At 41.8% G+C, this 21,276-nt stretch overlaps 1 protein-coding gene across 2 annotated transcripts in view; it reads right to left on the bottom strand.

Annotated features, from left to right (window-relative positions):
- Positions 1-21,276, bottom strand: part of nnt (nicotinamide nucleotide transhydrogenase) — a 69,448-nt gene that overhangs the window by 22,573 nt on the left and 25,599 nt on the right. For both annotated transcript variants that reach the window (XM_021622925.2, XM_036937115.1), the window contains 7 exons: positions 14,330-14,440; positions 9,643-9,788; positions 9,086-9,281; positions 5,676-5,909; positions 4,425-4,585; positions 3,091-3,270; positions 2,559-2,718 (listed from right to left, as the gene is read on the bottom strand). In XM_021622925.2, the coding sequence (XP_021478600.1) occupies positions 2,559-2,718; positions 3,091-3,270; positions 4,425-4,585; positions 5,676-5,909; positions 9,086-9,281; positions 9,643-9,788; positions 14,330-14,440 (1,188 nt within the window). The remainder of the gene's footprint in view (positions 1-2,558; positions 2,719-3,090; positions 3,271-4,424; positions 4,586-5,675; positions 5,910-9,085; positions 9,282-9,642; positions 9,789-14,329; positions 14,441-21,276) is intronic.

Below are 21,276 nucleotides of genomic sequence, written 5' to 3'. Positions count from 1 at the left end.
CAAAATTCTGGTAGTTTACTGGTAAACTTTGAAAGTTTCCAGTAATATACCCTCCATTTGCAACCCTAATTGGGACCAGGGTTGGGTAGGTTAATTTATTAATATAATCCGTTAGTTACCTGTCCAAAATGTCATCAGTAACTTAACCCTTGAATAACACAAATGTAATCGGATTATCTCCTTAAGAGGTGCAGGTTAGTAGTTGGCACTGCCACGAAGTCATGAAATGAGATTTTAAGCAAAACAATCACCTTAACCACACTGCTAACCCTAAGGCCTAACCTTAAATTAAGAACAAAAAGCTCATTTTTACAATAGACTTTAGCCAATTTTGACTTTGTAGCTAGCCCATCTAGCGCAAATAACTAATTGGGATGGACATTGAGAGTGAGTCACCCACTACATTCAGGGTGATTCAAGTCCCATTCCAAAACATGACCCAGGCTCTTGGACCACCTTGGGATGGAGTGGGCCTGCATGGATGATGGGCCCTACAGGAGAGGTGCCCCAGTGAAGGTTAGCAAATTAGCTGGTGATGTAACAAGGTCAACAGAGGTAAGATAAATAAAGAAAAAAGTTCTGTAATATCTGAAAAATGTAGATGGCAAAGGACATGTTTTATACTTTCTGCACAAGACCTTTGGCCACAACCCACTTACTCTCTAGGTCTTAAAAACGTTTGCAAGTTGAACCCTGTGTACACGAGTGGTTTAGTTTACATTAACCTACTGTCAGTGTCCCAGTGTGTGTAAGTACACTACATGGCCAAAAGTGCTCGCAAGTATCTCATTCCAAAATCATGGTCATTAAAAATGGAGCTTCCCCCCCTTTTACTGCTATAACAGCCTCCACTATTCTGGGAAGGCTTTCCCACTTGATGTAAAATTGCTGCAGTGACTTGCTTCCATTTCATGACGCTCCCGACGAACAGTTCTTGTGCTGACGTTGCTTCCAAGAGGCAGTTTGGAACTCGATAGTGAGTTTTTGCAATCGAGGACAGACTATTTTTACACGCTACGCGCATCAGCCCTTGGCGGTCCCGTACTGTGAGCTTGTGTGGCCTACCACTTCACGGCTGAGCCATTGTTGCTCCTAGACATTTCCTCTTCACAACAACAGTTGACCGGGCAGCTCTAGCAGGGCAGAAATGTGACAAATTGACTTGTTGTAATGGTGGCATCCTATAACGGTGCCACATTGAAAGTCATGGAGCTCTTCAGTACGTGCAATTCTACTGCCAATGTTTGTCTATGGAGATTGTATGGCTGTGTGCTCAATTGTGTATACCTGTCAGCAAAGGGTGTGGCTGAAATAGCCAAATCCACTAATTTGTCCGCATATTTTTGTGTATCACCGTGTTCATGCTGTGTGTACGTGTACATGTGTGTGGTGCTTAGGTTTTCGGAATGGCCGATTAATTAGGGCCGATTTCAAGTTTTCATAACAATCGGAAATCTGTATTTTTGGGCGCCGATTTGCCAATTTTTTTTATACCTTTATTTAACTAGGCAAGTCAGTTAAGAACACATTCTTATTTTCAATGACGGCCTAGGAACGGTGGGTTAACCGCCTTGTTCAGGGGCAAAATGACAGATTTTCACCTTGTCAGCTCGCGGGATCCGATTTTGCAACTTTACAGTTAACTAGTCCAACGCAATAACGACCTGCCGCTCTCTCGTTGCACTCCACAAGGAGTGAATGCAGTAAGCCAAGGTTAGTTGCTAGCTAGCATTAAACTTATCTTATAAAAAAATAATCAATCATAATCACTAGTTAACTACACATGGTTGATGATATTACTAGATATTATCTAGCATGTCCTGCGTTGCATATAATCTGACTGAGCATACAAGCATACAAGTATCTGACTGAGCGGTGGTAGGCAGAAGCAGGCGCGTAAACATTCATTCAAACAGCACTTTCGTGCATTTTGCCAACAGCTCTTCGTTGTGCGTCAAGCATTGCGCTGTTTATGACTTCAAGCCTATCAACACCCGAGATGAGGCTGGTTTAACCAAAGTGAAATGGCTAGCTAGTTAGCGCGCGCTAACTAGAGGGATGGAAGCTATACTGTTTCACTGGCAATACTAAAGTGCCTATAAGAACATCCAATAGTCAAAGGTTAATGAAATACAAATGGTATAGAGGGAAATAGTCCTATAATTCCTATAATAACTACAACCTAAAACTTCTTACCTGGGAATATTGAAGACTCATGTTAAAAGGAACCACCAGCTTTCATATGTTCTCATGTTCTGAGCAAGGAACTGAAACGTTAGCTTTCTTACATAGCACATATTGCACTTTTACTTTCTTCTCCAACACTTTGTTTTTGAATTATTTAAACCAAATTGAACAGGTTTCATTATTTACTTGAGGCTAAGTTGATTTTATTGATGTAGTTAAAATAAGTGTTCATTCAGTATTGTTGTAATTGTCATTATTACAAATATATATATATACATATTTTAAATCGCCCGATTAATCGGTATTGGCTTTTTTGGCCCTCCAATAATCGGTATCAGCGTTTAAAAATTATAAATTGGTCGACCTCTAACCTGGAGTGATGATGATGTTTTGGGCGTCTTTGATCATTTCAACAGTTTGGTCCACGTTGACCTCTGTGTGTGTTCCTATGATCTCCATGGGCTTTCCTGACCCAGTGGATGACGTACCGTACCCACCCAGGATCACATTGGCCAGGGAACGGTTCATGGCCTAGCCAGTGGGAGAGAGGAGAAGAGGGGGTGGAAATAATAAAAAGCTGCTCATTTCTTTTGAGTCAACTGCAGTTTCAATGAACCCAGTTTCCTTCAGGCAGTCAATGCAGCCAGGAAGGCATTTAAGTACAGTTAGAGTTCCTCCTAGTGGAAAACGGTGGAAGCACAGAAAATGCCACTTGCATATTTCAGCATTTTCAAGGTTTACCTGTATAGTCATGGCCTGATGCTCCCTATTCACCTCATACTATCTGATGTGTGACACATCCTACATACAGACAGAAGGATGATATCCTATAGAATGATGAAAGTATAGAGTCTGTGTGATACTTCTAAAATACAGAAGAACTTACAGAGGATGCTTACTTACCACACACATTATGTACGAGAGAATGGCCCCTGAGGAGCCGATGAGGGCACCTACGATGGTGAGCAGGTTGTTGTTGAGCAGGAAGCCCTCGGCACATAGGGCCCAGCCGGAGTAGCTGTTAAGCACCGTGATGACCACCGGCATGTCTGCACCCCCGATGGCTGCTGTCAGAGTCAGGCCCTATGAGAACAAGACCACCGTTAGACTAAAGGTTCATATGGCATTGGGGTTAATAAAGCAAGACATCAATTCGTACTTTCCTTCATATGTTGCTAAATTGAATATATTGCCCATTCAAAAGAAGGTACACAAAGATCATGTTCCACATGTGAGTAGTAGGCCTGGCCATATATAAACGCACATGTAAGCATTTTCCTGAATCATTTTGGCATAAACAGACAACACCCTGTATTATTGAACAGAAAATAGCGAAATCTGATCAGCTAGTAGAAATGTTGTGTATTTAACCCCTATCAGATTGCAGTGGGCCTCAGTCTACTCATAAGGCATTTGTCAAAACATGGAGTTTTCATTTCAAGGGCTCTCTATGATATCATCCTAGTGTTACTCTCCAAGATACTGACCTCAGGGAACAGTTATAACCAGAGCCAGCTACCTAACATTATGTAATGATCCACTCCATCAAAAAAAAAAGAAGACTTGAACAGTATCAGATTTCCTTTTAAAGACATTCATGCTCAGGCACAGGTGATTGTTTAGCTACACCTTAATATCAGTCAGAGTGATGCGATATTGTATACGTAAAAATGAATATCCACTGATTTACTCAACATCGAAATGTCCTTGTTACTGACAAACCACATGGAGGACTGAGCAGCCAACATTCACAACAGTTTTAACCAGAACCACCTTCTCGCAGCGCTGCTTCAAAACCTAATCATCTTAGTTAGCCTTCCATCTATCATCATATTATGGATTGATCCTATGTGTAATGCTTCCAATGAACTCTCTTTCAGGGCCAACAGTTGAGCAGGATCGAGAGGAGAGCACGTTTTATTGAAGGATAGCTGAGTGAACCTAAGCCTACCTTAAAATGGGCTAAAGCACAGGATCCCAATGGCACAAATAGGTAAGACTTCCATCCTATTTCTAAAGGTTCAGTTCAAAGGCCTTTGTTTAGCACTGGTCAATCCAGGTTGGTGGATATTAGCCGGGCCATAGATATAGAATTAGTAGAACAGGAAATGCCCTCACACCACAACAATTTCACTGTACCATCATGACTTCAAACATTGATTTGAATGGGGGGGGGGGATGTCCATTCCAGTCGTTCTATTTCTATGTTTAGAGCAGAGAAGGCGTGTAGATCATACCATGACGGCAGAGAGTGCGGACACAGAGCCCAGACAGGTGATGCCTGTGGTGTAGCTGGGGTCCAGCATGTAGGGGATCATCAGGCCCACACTGGAGGCCATTAGCCCAGCATTCATAGCATGGCGCCCGGGAAGATGGAGGGGGGCGGAGCTCAGCACACCTGGAGAGAGGAACACAGTAGGCATGGAGATAGTGAAATCCTGACATGCATTTAGCTCTATGTGCTGTCCATTTAATTTACGATGTACTTTGTTTACAAGTATTCAGCCCCCAACCACAAGACACATACTGTATGGACTAAAAAGGGAGTTAGTTTTTTTTTTATCCCTGATATGATTCAGCCCTGGGCAGGCAGGTACAAATATAGCAGAGAAATAAAGTTACTGTTTTTAAATAGATTTTGATTTCAGAGACTAAAATGTGTGCAGCTGAGGCTGTTTCATGCTAATTTAAAACAATGCATGTTGACAATCAAATTAACAAAGCTTGCAGCTGGATTCCGCCATCTGTGATACAGGCCACATTTTAATGTTTCATTTACTTCTTGTTTTGAATGCCTTTCAAAAGTACCCCCCAGAAAAAAGAAAAAAAAGTATAGCATGAAATGGCCACTTTTAATCTTATCAGAGCAGGTTTTCCAGATTCCAGTGAGACTGGAGTGGGAACGCTCCCTGGGATAATGCGTTCCAGCTTTCGGGAACAAGTGGAAAATGACTGTGGGTGGAGGGGATAATTAGTGCCAAACAGAGAGGTTCCGCCTGGCCTAGCTTTGAGCAAGAGGGCCTGGGTGGCACAACTGGGCCAGGGGACTGATGCAGAGTGGGTTACAGGCCCTCAGGTATCAACCAAAAGGACCCAGACCACTGTTGGTCTACTACTAGTAGTACTGGATCAAACCCCAGCTGCCTGGGATAAGATGTGGTGCCCAAGAGAAGCAAAATCCTACAACTTCAGGAAAATGTCTGTGTGTGATATATATTAATAATAACATTATGGACAAATGAATCAAACCAATGAACCATGATGTTGAATATGTATGAGAAATATAAGTATGATTTTAAGTGCCTCATTTGCTGACAGGAAACTTAGGTAAAATTGGAACCTTAACTCATGGCGTGCTTGGCCTAGGACTGCCTAAATACCTACCCTTTTTCACTAGCAGCTCCCAACAAAAACACCATCCCGCTTCCACCACCACAGTAACATAGAATTTTAAATGTAATGCATCTTCCCAAATCGCCTTTACTCACCTTGCAGTTTCCCATAAGCTACCAGAGATCCACTAAATGTGACCCCTCCAATGAAGGTGCCCAGGTAGGCGATGATCTTGGTGAGGTTGGCAGACGGGTCGGTAGCAAAGTGAGGGTACTCGATCATGTACTCTGCCACGCAGGTGAGCACTGCAGCCAGACCCACCAGGCTGTGGAAGGCAGCTACCAGTTGGGGGAGGTCGGTGATCTGGATCTTCCTAGCAATACCCAACCCTGGGGGGCAGAGAGGATGACAACCAGTCAACACACGCACGCAGCAGGGTTTCCACAAAGAAAATTTGGCAGTGGACAATGTGAATTTACCAGATATTCATAATCATTGGGTGCGTAACACATTAGGGCGGTCAAACCACAGTGCTCTAAATCACATACAGATTATTGTAATTCATTCATAGAAATTAGCCTGTACAGTTGTAATAAAATAAAGTAGAACAATGTTCTTATACCAACATGACAGGATTTATTGAAAAGCACAACATTGCCCGTTGCGTCTTCATCCCTGAAATAAAAGTTATATAGAAGGGATCCCGCTTTGGACAGAAGGAATCTAACTTTTGTCAGATTTAACTTTTCGTAGCAGGTTAGGAGAATTAGGTTAAGGTTAGGAAAAGGGTTAACTAAAATCCTAAATGTTTTTACTTTTGACATTAATTTGACAAAAGCTGGACCCCTTCTAGTCATGACTGGGCCGGCTCGCTTCACTCCCCATTCCTGCTGTGATCAAAATCACAGCAGTGGAAGGGGACACTTGGCAACCACAAAATTAAGAAATTATAAAACTGATGTTGGACAATCAAATTTGATATGTAAATAAACTAAATGAGTTAAGGCTGGTTCATTGGGCGAAAGCTTATTTTACAATGCTCCTGTGAAACGAGGCCCGCCACCATGCATTTATGAAAGCACGTTTCCAAAGCTCAAATTATATCTCATTCTTTTTACAGTTCTACTGGATGATATTAATAAATGTGATGTTTATTTTTATAGCAATTTGAACTATCGTGGGGTCGTGGCTCATGTCATGTCTGATTTACGTGGCTTATTGATAACTTTCCTACTAATAGGCAGTTGGCTGCCTAGTGATTACAACATTGTATCTTTCCGATTTGAATAGTTGACAACAATGTTTCATTTTCAAGAACAACTGAATAAGCTCAACTGATATGAACCAATTGCGCATGATACCAGTGGCGACCCGTCATTCAAGGCTGGTGGGTCAGAGCCCCATCTGTTTTGAGCCCCACCTGTTTTGGCATTAATACCTGTCACATATCAGTTTGCAAACAATGTAAAAAAAATTATAATAATAATTGTTGAGTTAATAAATCCGCACACAAACATGGTCTCTCTGTTACTTTCTAAGGCAGGTCCATGCAGGTTTTTCAGCCTAGCTCAGTGCTTTCTGTGGTGGTGGGGCAAGCCAGCAGAAAATACGGAGTGTAGGGGTTGGTAATGTTCTCTAGTTGCGCCGTGATTGGCTCAGTGTTGTCACTCATGGGAACACTACATCACTGTAAAATCTACAGGGAAACCTTGAACATTCAGGGTTTTCTTTTACATTAGAAGTGCCCATCCAATGCGGCTCAAGGTCATTGGCCACAGATAAAATGTCGCCAAATCACATTATATATACACCATAGCTTTGATTGGACTGATTATGCCAACATCATACTTTCAAAATCTTAGCTAGCAATCATGAATCAAGTCGACAATCTACTGGCAAATCCTTCAAGCCTTGTCATATATAGACAAATTATAGATAAAACGTTTTGGTGCTCATTGGCCATAAACATTACACAAGTTGGAAATCACAAATTCAATAATAAGTGGTGAATACTTCGCAGCTACTGTATATGCCACCTTTATTTATCCTATAGTTCTGACTTGGTGTGCATAGAGAATACTGTAGTAGTTCATTTCAAAAGTGCTGACTAAATAGTTATATTGACTACGTCTGTCTTAACTCACTCATTGTCTTCATCGAAAGTACAGATTGCCCCTTATCCGCTTTGTTCCCTTATGCCAAAAGGTTTGTACAGGTACATCTCAATTGTCAGTAGAAACCACATTTGTTTAAGCAAGTCAGTCATATCAGCTATGTTTTTTTTAAAGGCAGTAAATTAGGCTGAATGAAGTGTTTCGCTGCCAGACAAGGCTCTGCTGATAGCCAGGTGTAGCAGTGGTAAGGATTCACTCCAAGGTGCTGAAAATAAAGCTCTGCTGTTGGGACAGATTTATGTAGGCCCTAAGAGTTTGTGGGCACAATTTGTCACAGTTCTAATGCAATTAATGTATTGTTGAGTTTGCCCGAACAAGATTTACATGCTAAAATCACCACTGCAAGATACACATCATTACTCTACTCTATCAATCCATTACAAATCTTTATACTATATTTGACACAGGGGCAGCTTATGTTGATCTTGCCTCAGGCAGCAGCAAATCGTTAGGACCGGGCCTGATTAACAATAATTTGCCTCTAATTTACTTGCATTTGCAGCAGACCTTGCTTGGCCAGCTCAAATTTAAGTCAAAACTGTCCAACTCCCTGGATCAACTTGCAATGCACATCAGCCTCATTACGTTGTCCCTCAATAAGGCGCAATCTGGAGGTCATCTTTACTCTGTTTTAGAGAAAGAATCCTCTCTCAGCAGGCACTTTAGAAATGTGGATAATCAACTCAATCTTTGCCCAGTCGGGGTACACTTAGCTGTCCTTTATGGGGAGTAAAAATAAAAACACCCAACACTAAGCATCTTGAGGATTTATTATCCTATGAAGCATATTTGCCTTTGAAGTTGGAGAAAATTGACTGGTATTTCCATCAATGAATAAAAAGCATTATTTTGCAATGCATTTTTCTTCTCCCGGACAATTTGGCCGGCAACAATTTTATTTATCGGCTAAAGGAAACCCTGAACACATGCAATCACACGAGCCAACACACACTAAAGGATTGCTGGGAAATGGGTCATCCTGAGGCACAGGTGTTGCTGATGAGGGTTGTTTGGGGGAAATTCCTTGTTTGTGAGTGCACCTTAGTGTGTGTGTGTGTGTGTGTGTGTGTTCTTCTTGAAGCCCTGTAGACATGGGAGGGGTTAACAGGAGCATCTGGAACAGGGCTAGGGTCTTAATCGATGGTTTAGTCTAGGTTCCAACTTGATTCCAGGAAAAATGTACAATGAAGATGGACGCAGAGCTCCAGAGGTCTGCTGGGTAATACTGGTGATTCAGACATAATGGTGACCATTACCTTGGCACCACTGTAGTACAGCAGTTGGAAGCAGACCACCACATGAGGACTACAGACCGCCACCTGCTGTTAGACAATATGTTCAGACAGAACATACAAATGGCAGACAAATTTCATTTACTACCACACACTTACCAGCGGTGCCACCCACAGCCATGGCGGCACTCATCTGTGCCAGGAGTTCCGGGGTGGGCTTCAGGAAGCCCAGGGTGGCAGCGATGCCCCCCGCCACCCCCATCATACCCAGGGCATTACCCAGACGGGCAGTGGACTGGTTAGACAGACCAGCCAGGGCTCCCACACAGCACATACCAGAGCCCAGGTACATCATCTACAGAGAAAGGGATAAACACACAGCTGCATGTTCAGGAGGGCACACTATACTATAGCAACACGTATTTTGCAATTCTAAATGGGACAAGTCTAGGTAATGCATGCCTGTTTAACTCTAGTTTTCTGCCTACTTAAAGGTGTACTATGCAGAAATGTTAGAACCGGAAGCTTAGAAATAGCGCACAAAGAACAGATATACTGCTTCTTAGACTTGCTTTCAATAAAAATAACAGATCTATAACACACATTTCTATGTTTATTTGGTCAGGTCGCCCAGAAAGTTACATATTGCAGCTTTAACAACCTACTGAACACAACTACTAACCCCGCCACTGGTTTGGGGGTTAGGTGATGCTCACCTGTTCAATGTTGTAGCCAGCCTGCATGGCAACTCCATAACCCCCAACGAACACCCCGGTGGGCAGTAAGTAGAGATAGTTGTATTCTGGAGGGTCAGTGGGACGCTTGAACATGTCCAACATCTTCTTGGTGACCAGGAAACCACCTGAGAGAGAAAGAGAACAAACCCCGTCAAACTCAAACTGGTAGACAATGGTCTGCACATGCCAAGCGGTTGCAAAGAGCGCATCTGACCACAAGGCATTACAGTGGGTAGTGGGTACGAACTCCCTGCCATCCAGGACCTCTATACCGCGCAGTGTCAGAGGAAGGCCCTAAAAATGTTCAAAGACTCCAGCTACCCAAGTCATAGACTAATCTGCTGCCGCACGGCACCGAAGCACCAAGTCTAGAACAAGCAGGACCCTTAACAGCACTACCCCAAGCCATAAGACTTCTAAATGTTTAGTTAACCAAATAGCTACCCGGACTATCTGCATTGACTCTTTTATATTGACTTATCACATATGCTGCTGCTCCAGTTTATTATCGGTTATTATATTCCTAACTATACACAGTGTACAAAATATTAAGAACACCTTCCTAATATTAAGTTGTGCACCCTCCTTTTGCCCTCAGAACAGCCTCAATTCATCGGGGCATGGACTCTACAAGGTGTCGAAAGTGTTCCACAGGGATGCTGGCCCATGTTGACTCCCAATGCATCCCACAGTCGTGTCAAGTTAGCTGGATGTCGATTGGATGGTGGACCATTCTTGATTCACACAGAAAACTGTTGTGTGAAAAACCCAGCAGCGTTGCAGTACTTGACAAATTCAAACCGGTGAACCTGGAACCCACTACCATACCCCATTCAAAAGGTAGTTAAATATTTTGTCTTGCCCATTCACCCTCTGGCACACACACAATCCATGCGTCAATTGTCTTGAGGCTTGAAAATACTTAACTTGTCTCCTCCCCTTCATCTACATTGATTGAAGTGGATTTAACAATAGACATCAATAAGGGATCATATCTTTCATCTGGGCAGTCTCATGGAAAGAGCAGGTGTTCATGTTTTGTCCACTCAGTGAACATACATATCTACCTCAAATACCTCGTACCTCTGCACAATAACCTGTGTATATAACCAAGTTATCGGTACTCATTGTGTATTTACTACTACGTGTTCTACTTTTTTTATTATTTCTCTATTTTTCTCTCTATTTTTGGGAAGGGCTCGTTAATAAGCATTTCACTGTTAGTCGACACCTGTTGTTTACGAAGAACGTGACAAATAAAATTTGACTTGAATGCTTTAGGCATAACAGGGTGAAGACCGTAATATATAAATAAATAAATAAATAAATATTATTTATTGCACTCTTATTTGAGTAAGTCATTAAAACAGCACACAAAAGGTTAATGTAGTGGTCAGGGGTTTTCTTGGTGGGGTCTCTCCCGATATAAACGATCAGACGGAACACTTCATTCTGTTGGGGCGGATCACGTTACATTCCTCTGAGTTCCCTTCAACCACACTACACCCAGACAGGTTATTCACTGGCTAACATCTGTCCACTTCAGCTGTATGGGCTAATTTTAGCCCAGACCAGACCTCAATCACTTAAACACACGAATAATAAAATAAAATAAATTCAGACTAAGGCTTAGAGTCAATACATTCAGATTCAAGAATGAAAAGGGCAGGTATTTAAGAAAAGCAAGCGCAGGACTTTTCCATGCTCCCCCTATAAAAACACATGGAAATACAAAAGACTCTGACTAGAGCCAGAGGAAGAAAAAACTATTCCTCGACCCCTGTCGTATAAGGAGCAGGTAGTCTATAAATTTCAGAGCTAGTTTATGGAAACTAATATTGGAGGGTCATTTTTTGTGTATTCACTTGACAATATAAAACTTGTAGAAGAAGGGGTAGGAAAACAGACGGTGGAATGTCAGTTTTGATGTTAGTTAGGGTTTATGGGTGGCGCGGTAGACCACTAAGAAATGTTGCGTGTGGAATGGAAACCAACTGGACCATTAAACTGAAATTAAACATCTGCTCTTTAAATAAAATACATACATACATACAAACATGCATACATACATATAAAGAGGTGGACTTCAAGCACGCTGGAACACATGCACAAAAGAGATCTGAGAGTTATTAATTGGTTATTACAGCAAATGGCAAAAATCTGCCATAATGCCCCAGTAACAGGGCTTTAAATCCCTGCCATGACCTTTGACCCTGCTAAGTAATCTGACCTATCAGAGGGCCCTCACACAACACTGAGACCTTTGGACCTCTGCAGCTTTTGCCTTAGTGGCTGTCTAGAATCATGCGCCATAGACTTTTCTGAAACCACCGTTAGTGACATTCCCTCATTTCTTCTCAGCAGAGCCAGACTAAGCCTGGTTTATAGCATGTCCGGTGCTCTTTTGAAGATAACTCCGTAATTTCCAGTTCAGGTGTTCTCCTTATTTCCCACCTGAAGTGAGTCAGGGAACGTGTGCTCTCACCTGAACCATGGACCAATTAACTTATTGGTAACAGGGGGTGCAGTATTGAGCAGCTTGGATGAATAAGGTGCCCAGAGTAAATTGCCTGCTACTCTATCCCAGATGCTAATATATGCATATTATTAGTAGTATTGGATAGAAAACACTCTGAAGTTTCTAAAACTGTAAAAATATTGTCTGTGAGTATAACAGAACTGATGTTACAGGCGAAAGCCTGAGAAAAATACAATCCGGGAGTGACTCATCTTTTGAAAGCCCTGTGTTCCGATGCGTCCCTATTGAGCTGTGAATGCCCTATCAACCAGATTACGCTTTCTACGTATTCCCCAAGGTGTCTACAGCATTGTGACGTAGTTTTACGCATTTATGTTGAAGAATACCCGTAGGTGGCTTCATTGCGCAAGTGGTCACCTGATGCTCCCAGAGAAATTATTGCGTAAAATACAGAGGTAGCCATTATTCCAATCGCTTCTACTGAGAAACCAATTGTCCCGGTTGATATATTATCGAATAGATATTTGAAAAACACCTTGAGGATTGATTATAAACAAAGTTTGCCATGTTTCTGTCGATATTATGGAGATAATTTGGAATATTTTTCAGGCATTGTCGTGACCGCAATTTCCGGTTGATTTCTCAGCCAAACGTGAAGAACAAACAGAGCTATTTCGCCTACAAAAATAATCTTTTGGGGAAAAAATTAACTTTGGCTATCTACCTGGGAGTCTCGTGAGTGAAAACATCCGAAGTTCATCAAAGGTAAACAATTTAATTTGATTGCTTTTCTGATTTTCATGACAAGGTTGCCTGCTGCTAGCAAGGCATAATGCTATGCTAGGCTATCGATAAACTTACACAAATGCTTGTCTAGCTTTGGCTGTAAAGCATATTTTGACAGGGTGATTAACAAAAGGCTAAGCTGTGTTCCAATATATTTAACTTGTGATTTTCATGAATAGGAATATTTTCTAGGAAGATTTATGTCCGTTGCGTTATGCTAATTAGTGTCAGATGATGACAACGGTCCCGTTCACGGGATGGGGTGTCACTAGAGGTTAACATCGTTTGACATGTTTCTACAAACTTGAATTTTCGTCTGGATTTTGCGCTCGCGCATTGGGCCTTTGGAAAAGTAAACTATACGCACAAACAAAACAGAGGTATTTGGACATAAATATGGACGTAATCGAACAAAACAAACATTTCTTGTGGGAGTCCTGGGAGTGCATTCCGACAAAGATCAGCAAAGGTAAGTGAAAATTTATAATGCTATTTATGACTTTTGTTGACGCCACATTGGGCGGGTAACTGTATGGCTTGCTTTTGTTGCTGAACCTGTTCTCAGATTATTGAATATTGTGCTTTTGCCGTAAAGCTTTTTTGAAATCTGACATAGCGGTTGCATTAAGAACAAGTTTATCTTTAATTCTATGTTAAAACATGTATCTTTCATCAAAGTTTATGATGATTATTTATGTTATTTGATGTGGCTCTCTGCAATTTCTCCGGATGTTTTGTAGGCATTTCTGAACATGGCGGTTTTTGGATATAAATATGAACTTGATGGAACAAAACATACATGTATTGTGTAACATTGAGTCCTGGGAGTGTCATCTGATGAAGATCGTCAAAGGTTAGTGATTAATTTTATCTATATTTCTGCTTTTTGTGACCCCTCTTTGGTTGGAAAATGGCTGAATGCTTTCTGTGAATAGTTGCTGACCTAACATAATGATATGTTCTGCTTTCGGACACTGTGGTTGGATTAACAAGAAGTGTATCTTTAAAATGGTGTAAAATACTTGTATGGTTGAGGAATTTTAATTATGAATTAAAAAAATTGAATTTGGCATCCTGCAATTTCACTGGCTGTTGGCGAGGTGGGACGCTAGCGTCCCGAACGATCCCAGAGAGGTTAACGGTCACAAGTTAGGAAGAGGGCACAGTGGAGCAATAGCCTTACTTCACCTGCCACGATGCTCTACCAGTTTTTTTAATAGATAGTCAAATGAAATAAAATGTCCCTAAAGGGTTTGATATACTTGTCTCTAAAGTATTTGAAGATCTTATATATGGGGACGAAGGGGATACAATGTTGAGGTAATTGAAGCTCAGTTTGTCTGCTCCATTCACTGTCTGTTTTCACAGTTACTGTCTGGTTTAGTCCAAAGAGTCACTCACCAGCGATGTTGACTGAGGAGATGAAGGCAGCCGCGACAGCCAGGGTCTCAGCAGAGGAGGAGGGGGCGTAGCCACCCCCCATGAGAGACAGACCGCCCACAGCTGTCAGACCTGGGAAAAAAAGAAAAAAAGCTTAGATCACATGGCAACCCATTCCATTCTGATCTTTTGCACAATTGGCAAAAAAAAGGAGGATCAGAATTGGGCTCTCTGTGTAAACAGCCTTAGACCCACATGTGTTGAACTGATGACAAAATAACAGTACAAAACAAACAATTATTGATTACAGTTTACATAGACAAATAAATGTAAACAATTTGGAGTTTCACAATTCCTGACATTTAATTAGAGTAAAAATTCCCTGTCTTAGGCCAGTTAGGATCACCACTTTATTTTAAGAGTGTGAAAATGTCAGAATAATTGTAAATGATTCATTTAAGCTTTTATTTCTTTCATCACATTCCCAGTGGGTCAGATGTTTACATGCTACAAAATAATAATTGAGTGTATTGCCTTTAAATTGTTTAACTTGGGTCAAACTTTTCAGGTAGCCTTCCACAAGCTTCCCACAATACGTTGGATTAATTTTGGCCCATTCCTCCCAACAGAGCTGGTGTAACTGAGTCAGGTTTGTAGGCCTCCTTGCTCGCACACGCTTTTTCAGTTAAACCCACAAATTGTCTATAGGATTGAGGTCAGGGCTTTGTGATGGCCACTCTAATACCTTGACTTTATTGTCCTTAAGCCATTTTGCCACAACTTTGGAAGTATGCTTGGGGACATTGTCCATTTGGAAGACCCATTTACGACCAAGCTTTAACTTCCTGACTGATGTCTTGAGATGTTGCTTCAATATATCCACATAATTTTCCTCCTCATGATGCCATTTATTTTGTGAAGTGCACCATTCCCTACTGCAGCAAAGCACCCCCACAAAATCATGCTGCCACCCCCGTGCTTCACGGTTGGGATGGTGTTCTTTGGCTTGCAAGCCTCCCCCCTTTTCCTCCAAATATAACGATGGTCATTATGACCAAACAGTTCTATTTTTGTTTCATCAGACCAGAGGACATTTCTCCAAAAAGTACAATCTTTGTCCCCATGTGCAGTTGCAAATTGTAGTCTGGCTTTTTTTATGGCGGTTTTGGAGCAGTGACTTCTTCCTTGCTGAGCGGCCTCAGGTTATGTCTATATAGGACTTGTTTTACTGTGGATATAGATACTTTTGTACCCGTTTCCTCTTGCATCTTCACAAGGTTCCTTTGTTGTTCTGGGACTGATTTGCACTTTTCGTACCAAAGTATGCTCATCTCTAGGAGACAGAAAGCGCCTCTTTCCTGAACAGTATGACGGCTGCGTGGTCCCATGGTGTTTATACTTGCATACTATTATTTGTACAGATGAACGTGGTACCTTCAGGCATTTGGAAATTACTCCCAAGTATGAACCAGACTTGTGGAGGTCTACAAAAAAAATGTCTGGGGTCTTGGCTGAATTTTTTTATTTCCCATGATGTCAAGCAAAGAGGCACTGAGTTTGAAGGTAGGCCTTGAAATACATCCACAGATACACCACCAATTGACTAAATTTATGTCAATTAGCCTATCAGAAGCTTCTAAAGCCATGACATAATTTGCTGGAATTTTAAAAGCTGTTTAAAGGCACAGTCAACTTAGTGTATGTAAACTTCTGACCCACTGGAATTGCTTGTGTCATGCACAAAGTAGATGTCCTAACCGACTTGCCAAAACTATAGATTGTTTAACAAGAAATTTGTGGCATGGTTGAAAAACGAGTATTAATGACTCCAACCTAAGTGTATGTAAACTTCCGACTTCAACTGTATGTACCCAATTGCCTTGTCAGACAAAAACAGCTTAATTACATTTGAAGTGCAGTGAAGACAGGTATGTTTTACACATTAGAGTACAGCTGTACAGCTTAATGTGGAAATTGTCAGAGCACAGAGGGAATCCTGATCACTATCAGCCCTATATTGACTTACAAATGCTGCCTGCTATACTGTAGTGAACACCACAACAGGCTCGTCAGAGACCGAGCCAGCAGGCTCGTCAGAGACCGAGCCAGCAGGCTCGTCAGAGACCGAGCCAGCATGCTCGTCAGAGACCGAGCCAGCATGCTCGTCAGACCGAGCCAACAGGCTCACAGTCATGCGTTTGTGTTTCTGAATGACTGGGTGAGATTTTCCTGACTGTCCCTTTCTGGAACTACACAGTAACAATTAGTCACAGACAGACAGACCAGGGGTTGAATTAAAAGGTGCATTGCACACTACCTCAGTGTCACAGGAAATGCATACAGCAGGCAATTAGGTTAGAAAATTATATTTACACACTCAAAAAGCGAGACATGCTGTTCACTCACACTATCCTAGACACGTCGCCGACAAGGTGAACTTTGAAACCTTTATGCCATCAGATACCCACCTAAAGTTTCCCTCCCTTGAAAAAGAGGGTGATTTACTCCACCCTCAATGTGAGGTTACATTTGGAAGGGGCGTCATAATCAGGCCATTGAGATCACAGACATAGGCTACCTGACCAAATAGACACCAATACCACCTACCTCCTGCTGACTTATCAAGACAGCTCTTAGATAGTCAGCCAGTGATATCTATGTTGATCACATAAACCCACACACAATAGAGATGAGGTCCCATGGGAGGTGCATAGAGCAGACTTCAGAAAGGACAGACTTTTTCCAATTGTGAGTCAATAGTTTCAGGTAGATTAAAGAGACTGTCAAGAGACTGGAGGATGGCGCCATAACTGCCATTGGGCAAAACCAAAGGTTCCCTATCAAAAGTAACCCAATGCTCTAGACGGAGTGACACCCACTTCTCTTTCCCTCATGAGAATACGAAATTTCAAATTCCATTATGCTTCACTAACGTCTCGGGCTCTTTTAACTTTTTTACATTTGGCACAACAATAAGAATTCCAATGGCTTCAAAGTTTCCCCTTCTTTGCATGACCAAAATAAAAGGCATTGTTTAGGTAATGCCAAATATGCGGGGAACACACCCAAGAGTGTGTTAGGATAGAGACTGACCAGGGTGGGGAGGGTGTGTGTGTAGTAGTGATGGGAGGAAGAAAAAAAATCATAGCTACATATTGCAATATTCTTTTTCGACAATATAGCGTATTTGACTCTATTGTAGGTAGCTTACCTAGCGGTAGTCGGCTGTGCCAAAACGCTGATATTTTTCATCGTATAGCGTGTTCTCCTTTTTAAAATAGTTAGCCAACATGTTTTCAGCACTTTTATTTCCCTGACTTATCAAAACTAGTTCTGTTGCTCTCTCGTCTCTCTGCAGCAGACATCAGTGTTGTGTTCGAGACCACCTAAAGCAAAACCGATTCAAGACCAAGACCGAATCGAGTCAGTCAAGACCGAGAGGGGGAGGAGTCTGAGACCAGAAAATTGCAAGTCCAATTCAAGACCATGATTGTAATTTTGTCAAGTCACCACCATAAGAGTTCAAAATGTCCAGTATTTCTGTGTTCATATTTCAGGAGAACATATGGATTCTTTAGACATTCAGAATGGCAAATAGAGCCACTTTACAAGTTGTTACTAACCCAAACACAGTGGGGAACAACAAGGGCCTTCTAGCCCAAATTATTATTATTATTTTAATGTTGTTCTGCTTTAATCCCGCCTCTCTCTTTTGTGCACAAATCAATCTGAGAGCCCCCACCTGTCCACTTACGCAATGTGGTCGTTCACGCTCATTCTTCAAAATAAAAGCCTGAAACTATGTCTAAAAGGCTGTTGACACCTTAGGGAAGCCATAGAAAAAGGAATCTGGTTGATATCCCTTTCAATGGGCAATAGGGATGCATAGAAACACAGGGGTTTCAAAATAAGAGAGTCAGTTCCTGATTGGATATTTCTCAGGCTTTCGCCTGCAATATCAGTTCCGTTATACTCACAGACAATATTTTTACAGTTTTGGAAACTTTAGAGTGTTTTCTATCCTAAGATGTCAATTATATGCATATTCTAGCATCTGGTCCTGAGAAATAGGCTGTTTACTTTGGGAACGTTATTTTTCCAAACATAAAAAGTGCCTCCCAGCTTCAAAAGGTTAACTAACACTGGAGAAAAAAAGATCCAAATCAGGATTTGTTTTTGTGGTCTCTGGGGAGATAAATCTAGCTAGCTAAATCAGCCATTGACTAGGCCATCTGCCATTGAACTGTATTTGGGCCAAATTTTGGAGTGACAGCAGAATCAACCAATGCCATTTTGACTTGTAATGGGTGGCACCGTTTTTACAAAAACCTTCTGCCTTCTCCAAGGCCAACAGGTTACTTACTGTACAATAGTGAGCAGTAGTTCTCACGGTCTAGCTAGTTTTTGTTTTAGCTTAGTTTGCAGTTTCAAATGATCATCATCTGATGAGGAAAACTGTGTTTATTGCAGCTTGGTTGCTGTTGTTAGCCATCTTTTTGAAAATAACTTGTGTGTGAAACATTGTTGCATTTTAATTAAACTTTAGATCACCGGTTACTTTGCGTGCTGAACATTAATATGTTTTTTGCAAGGGGAAGTAATAGTTGTCCATTTTGATTGGGAAATGCTTAGCCTAATGGTTGTGTTTTTGTATTCTTAGGATTGGGACCTACTGGCCTTTTATGTGAGTGAATGACTGCTTATCCTTTAACCTCATGCTGTGTGTGACTGATGTCTTTCTAGCAGCCCTATGTGTCTCCCTAAAAGTGCACTCTCCTACATTGAGAGCGCTGGTATTAAGGTCACTGTCCTTTCAGCATCCTTTGACGTGTCACTGTTGGTGATAGTGAGGGCGTTAGGCTACCATAAGTTGCGTAAGCGGTACAATTGTAGTTGTTGGCAGCATTATCTGGGGGGGGTGTTCTCTCTGTGTGAGTGGCAGCCTGAAGCTCAAATCAGCCTCAGGGCTGTTTGATTCAGCTGGGGGCATTAAGTGATGCTATGTTTCTGTTTGCTACAACGTGTTGGACAAATTGTTTTCCCCACTGAAGGCCTATAGCCACAGTTTGCCACAGTTTGCCACAGTTTGCCACTGCACAAAACATGTCTATAATAAATATAAAGACTGTTACAATTCCTCCCGGTCTCCCCTTACTAATAGTGAGCATGCAACTTTCAAACAATTCCCCCCACTCTTCCCTACCAGGGAATCAAGGAAATGCTATAGTAATGTTACGAGTAAAGTAGGAGGCCCAAGATTCAATAGGCGATAAGATGTTTCATGAAAGGAGTGTATACATTTGGCCTGGCGCAGCGGTTTTATGCACTGACTGAATGGAAGCTGATAATTACTGTATGATTTTTTTACTCCGCTGGTATCGGGAAGAAATTACGAGTTCTCACTGACCAGTTTAGAGCAATACAACACCGGCAGACACCGTGAGCAATATCTTTGGAACATCAAATCGCAATACAATTGCAGTAATACATATTGTATTGTGAGAATCACAATACTACCATACCAGCATCTAATTATCGTGAACACCTATACAACACCATTCTGTATACATCTGGCCCTTCCTTGGACACTGTGCTAACAAACCTCCAAATGAGCTTCAATGCCATACAACACTTCTTCTGTGGCCTCCAACTGCTAGTGGCCTCCAACTGCTAAATGCTAGTAAAACTAAGTGCATGCTCTTCAACCGATTGCTGCCCGCACCCTCCCGTCCGACCAGCATCACTACTCTGGATGGTTCCGACTTAGAATATGTGGACAACTACAAATACCTAGGTGTCTGGTTAGACTGTAATCTCCCCTTCAGGACTCACATTAAGCATCTCCAATCCAAAATTAAATCTAGAATCGGCTTCCTATTTCGCAACAAAGCCTCATTCACTCATGTCAAACATACCTTCGTAAAACTGACTATCCTTGACTTCGACAATGTAATTTACAAAATAGCCTCCAACACTCTACTTAGCAAACTGGATGTAGTCTATCACAGTGCCATCCATTTTGTCACCAAAGCCCCATATACTACCCACCACTGCGACCTGTAGGCTCTCGTTGGCTGGCCCTCGCTTCATATTCATCACCAAGCCCATTGGCTCCAGCTCATCTATGTCTTTGCTAGGTAAAGCCCCGCCTTATCTCAGCTCACTAGTGACCATAGCAACACCCACCCATAGCACGCGCTCCAGCAGGTATATTTCACTGGTCATCCCCAAAGCCAAAACTTCCTTTGGCCACATTTCCTTCCAGTTCTCTACTGCCAATGACTGGAACAAATTGCACAAATCACTGAAGCCTTATCTCCCTCTAACTTTAAGCATCAGCTGTCAGAGCAGCTTACCGATCACTGTACCTGTACACAGCCAATCTGTAAATAGCACACCCAACTACCTCACCCCCATATTGTTACTTAACCTCTTGCTCTTTTGCACCCCAGTATCTCTACTTGCACATCATCTCCACATCACTCCAGTGTTACTCCAGTGTTAATGTTAATGCTAAATTGTAATTATTTTGCCTGTATGGACTATTTATTGCCTACCTCCCTACATTTGCACACACTGTACATTGATTTTTCTATTGTGTTATTGACTGTACGTTTGTTTATGTGTGACTGTTGTTGTTTTTGGTCGCACTGCTTTGCATTATCTTGGCCAGGTCGCAGTTGTAAATGAGAACTTGTTCTCAACTGGACTACCTGGTTAAATAAAGGTGAAATAAAATGTAAAAAAATACTATCTTATCGTGAGATCCCTGGTAATTCCCAGCAATAACATGCAGAGTGTGGCGTAATAAAGCAGTCGACAGGAACTGTGCAGTAGGTCCAGGGAGATAATTGCTACATTGGATGCCGCCATCACGCCTTCTCTGAAGTTGGCATCTGTGGCGACATGAAGGGGGCTTTAATGTTGGGCCACCATGGGCTCTTTAACAACCAAGTCTTTCCTGGTTC

Source organism: Oncorhynchus mykiss, chromosome 12 (assembly GCF_013265735.2).
Source record: "Oncorhynchus mykiss isolate Arlee chromosome 12, USDA_OmykA_1.1, whole genome shotgun sequence".
Classification (NCBI taxonomy): Eukaryota; Metazoa; Chordata; class Actinopteri; order Salmoniformes; family Salmonidae; genus Oncorhynchus; species Oncorhynchus mykiss.
Note: the sequence above shows the minus strand (reverse complement) of the source record. Positions and strands in the feature narration are given on the sequence as shown.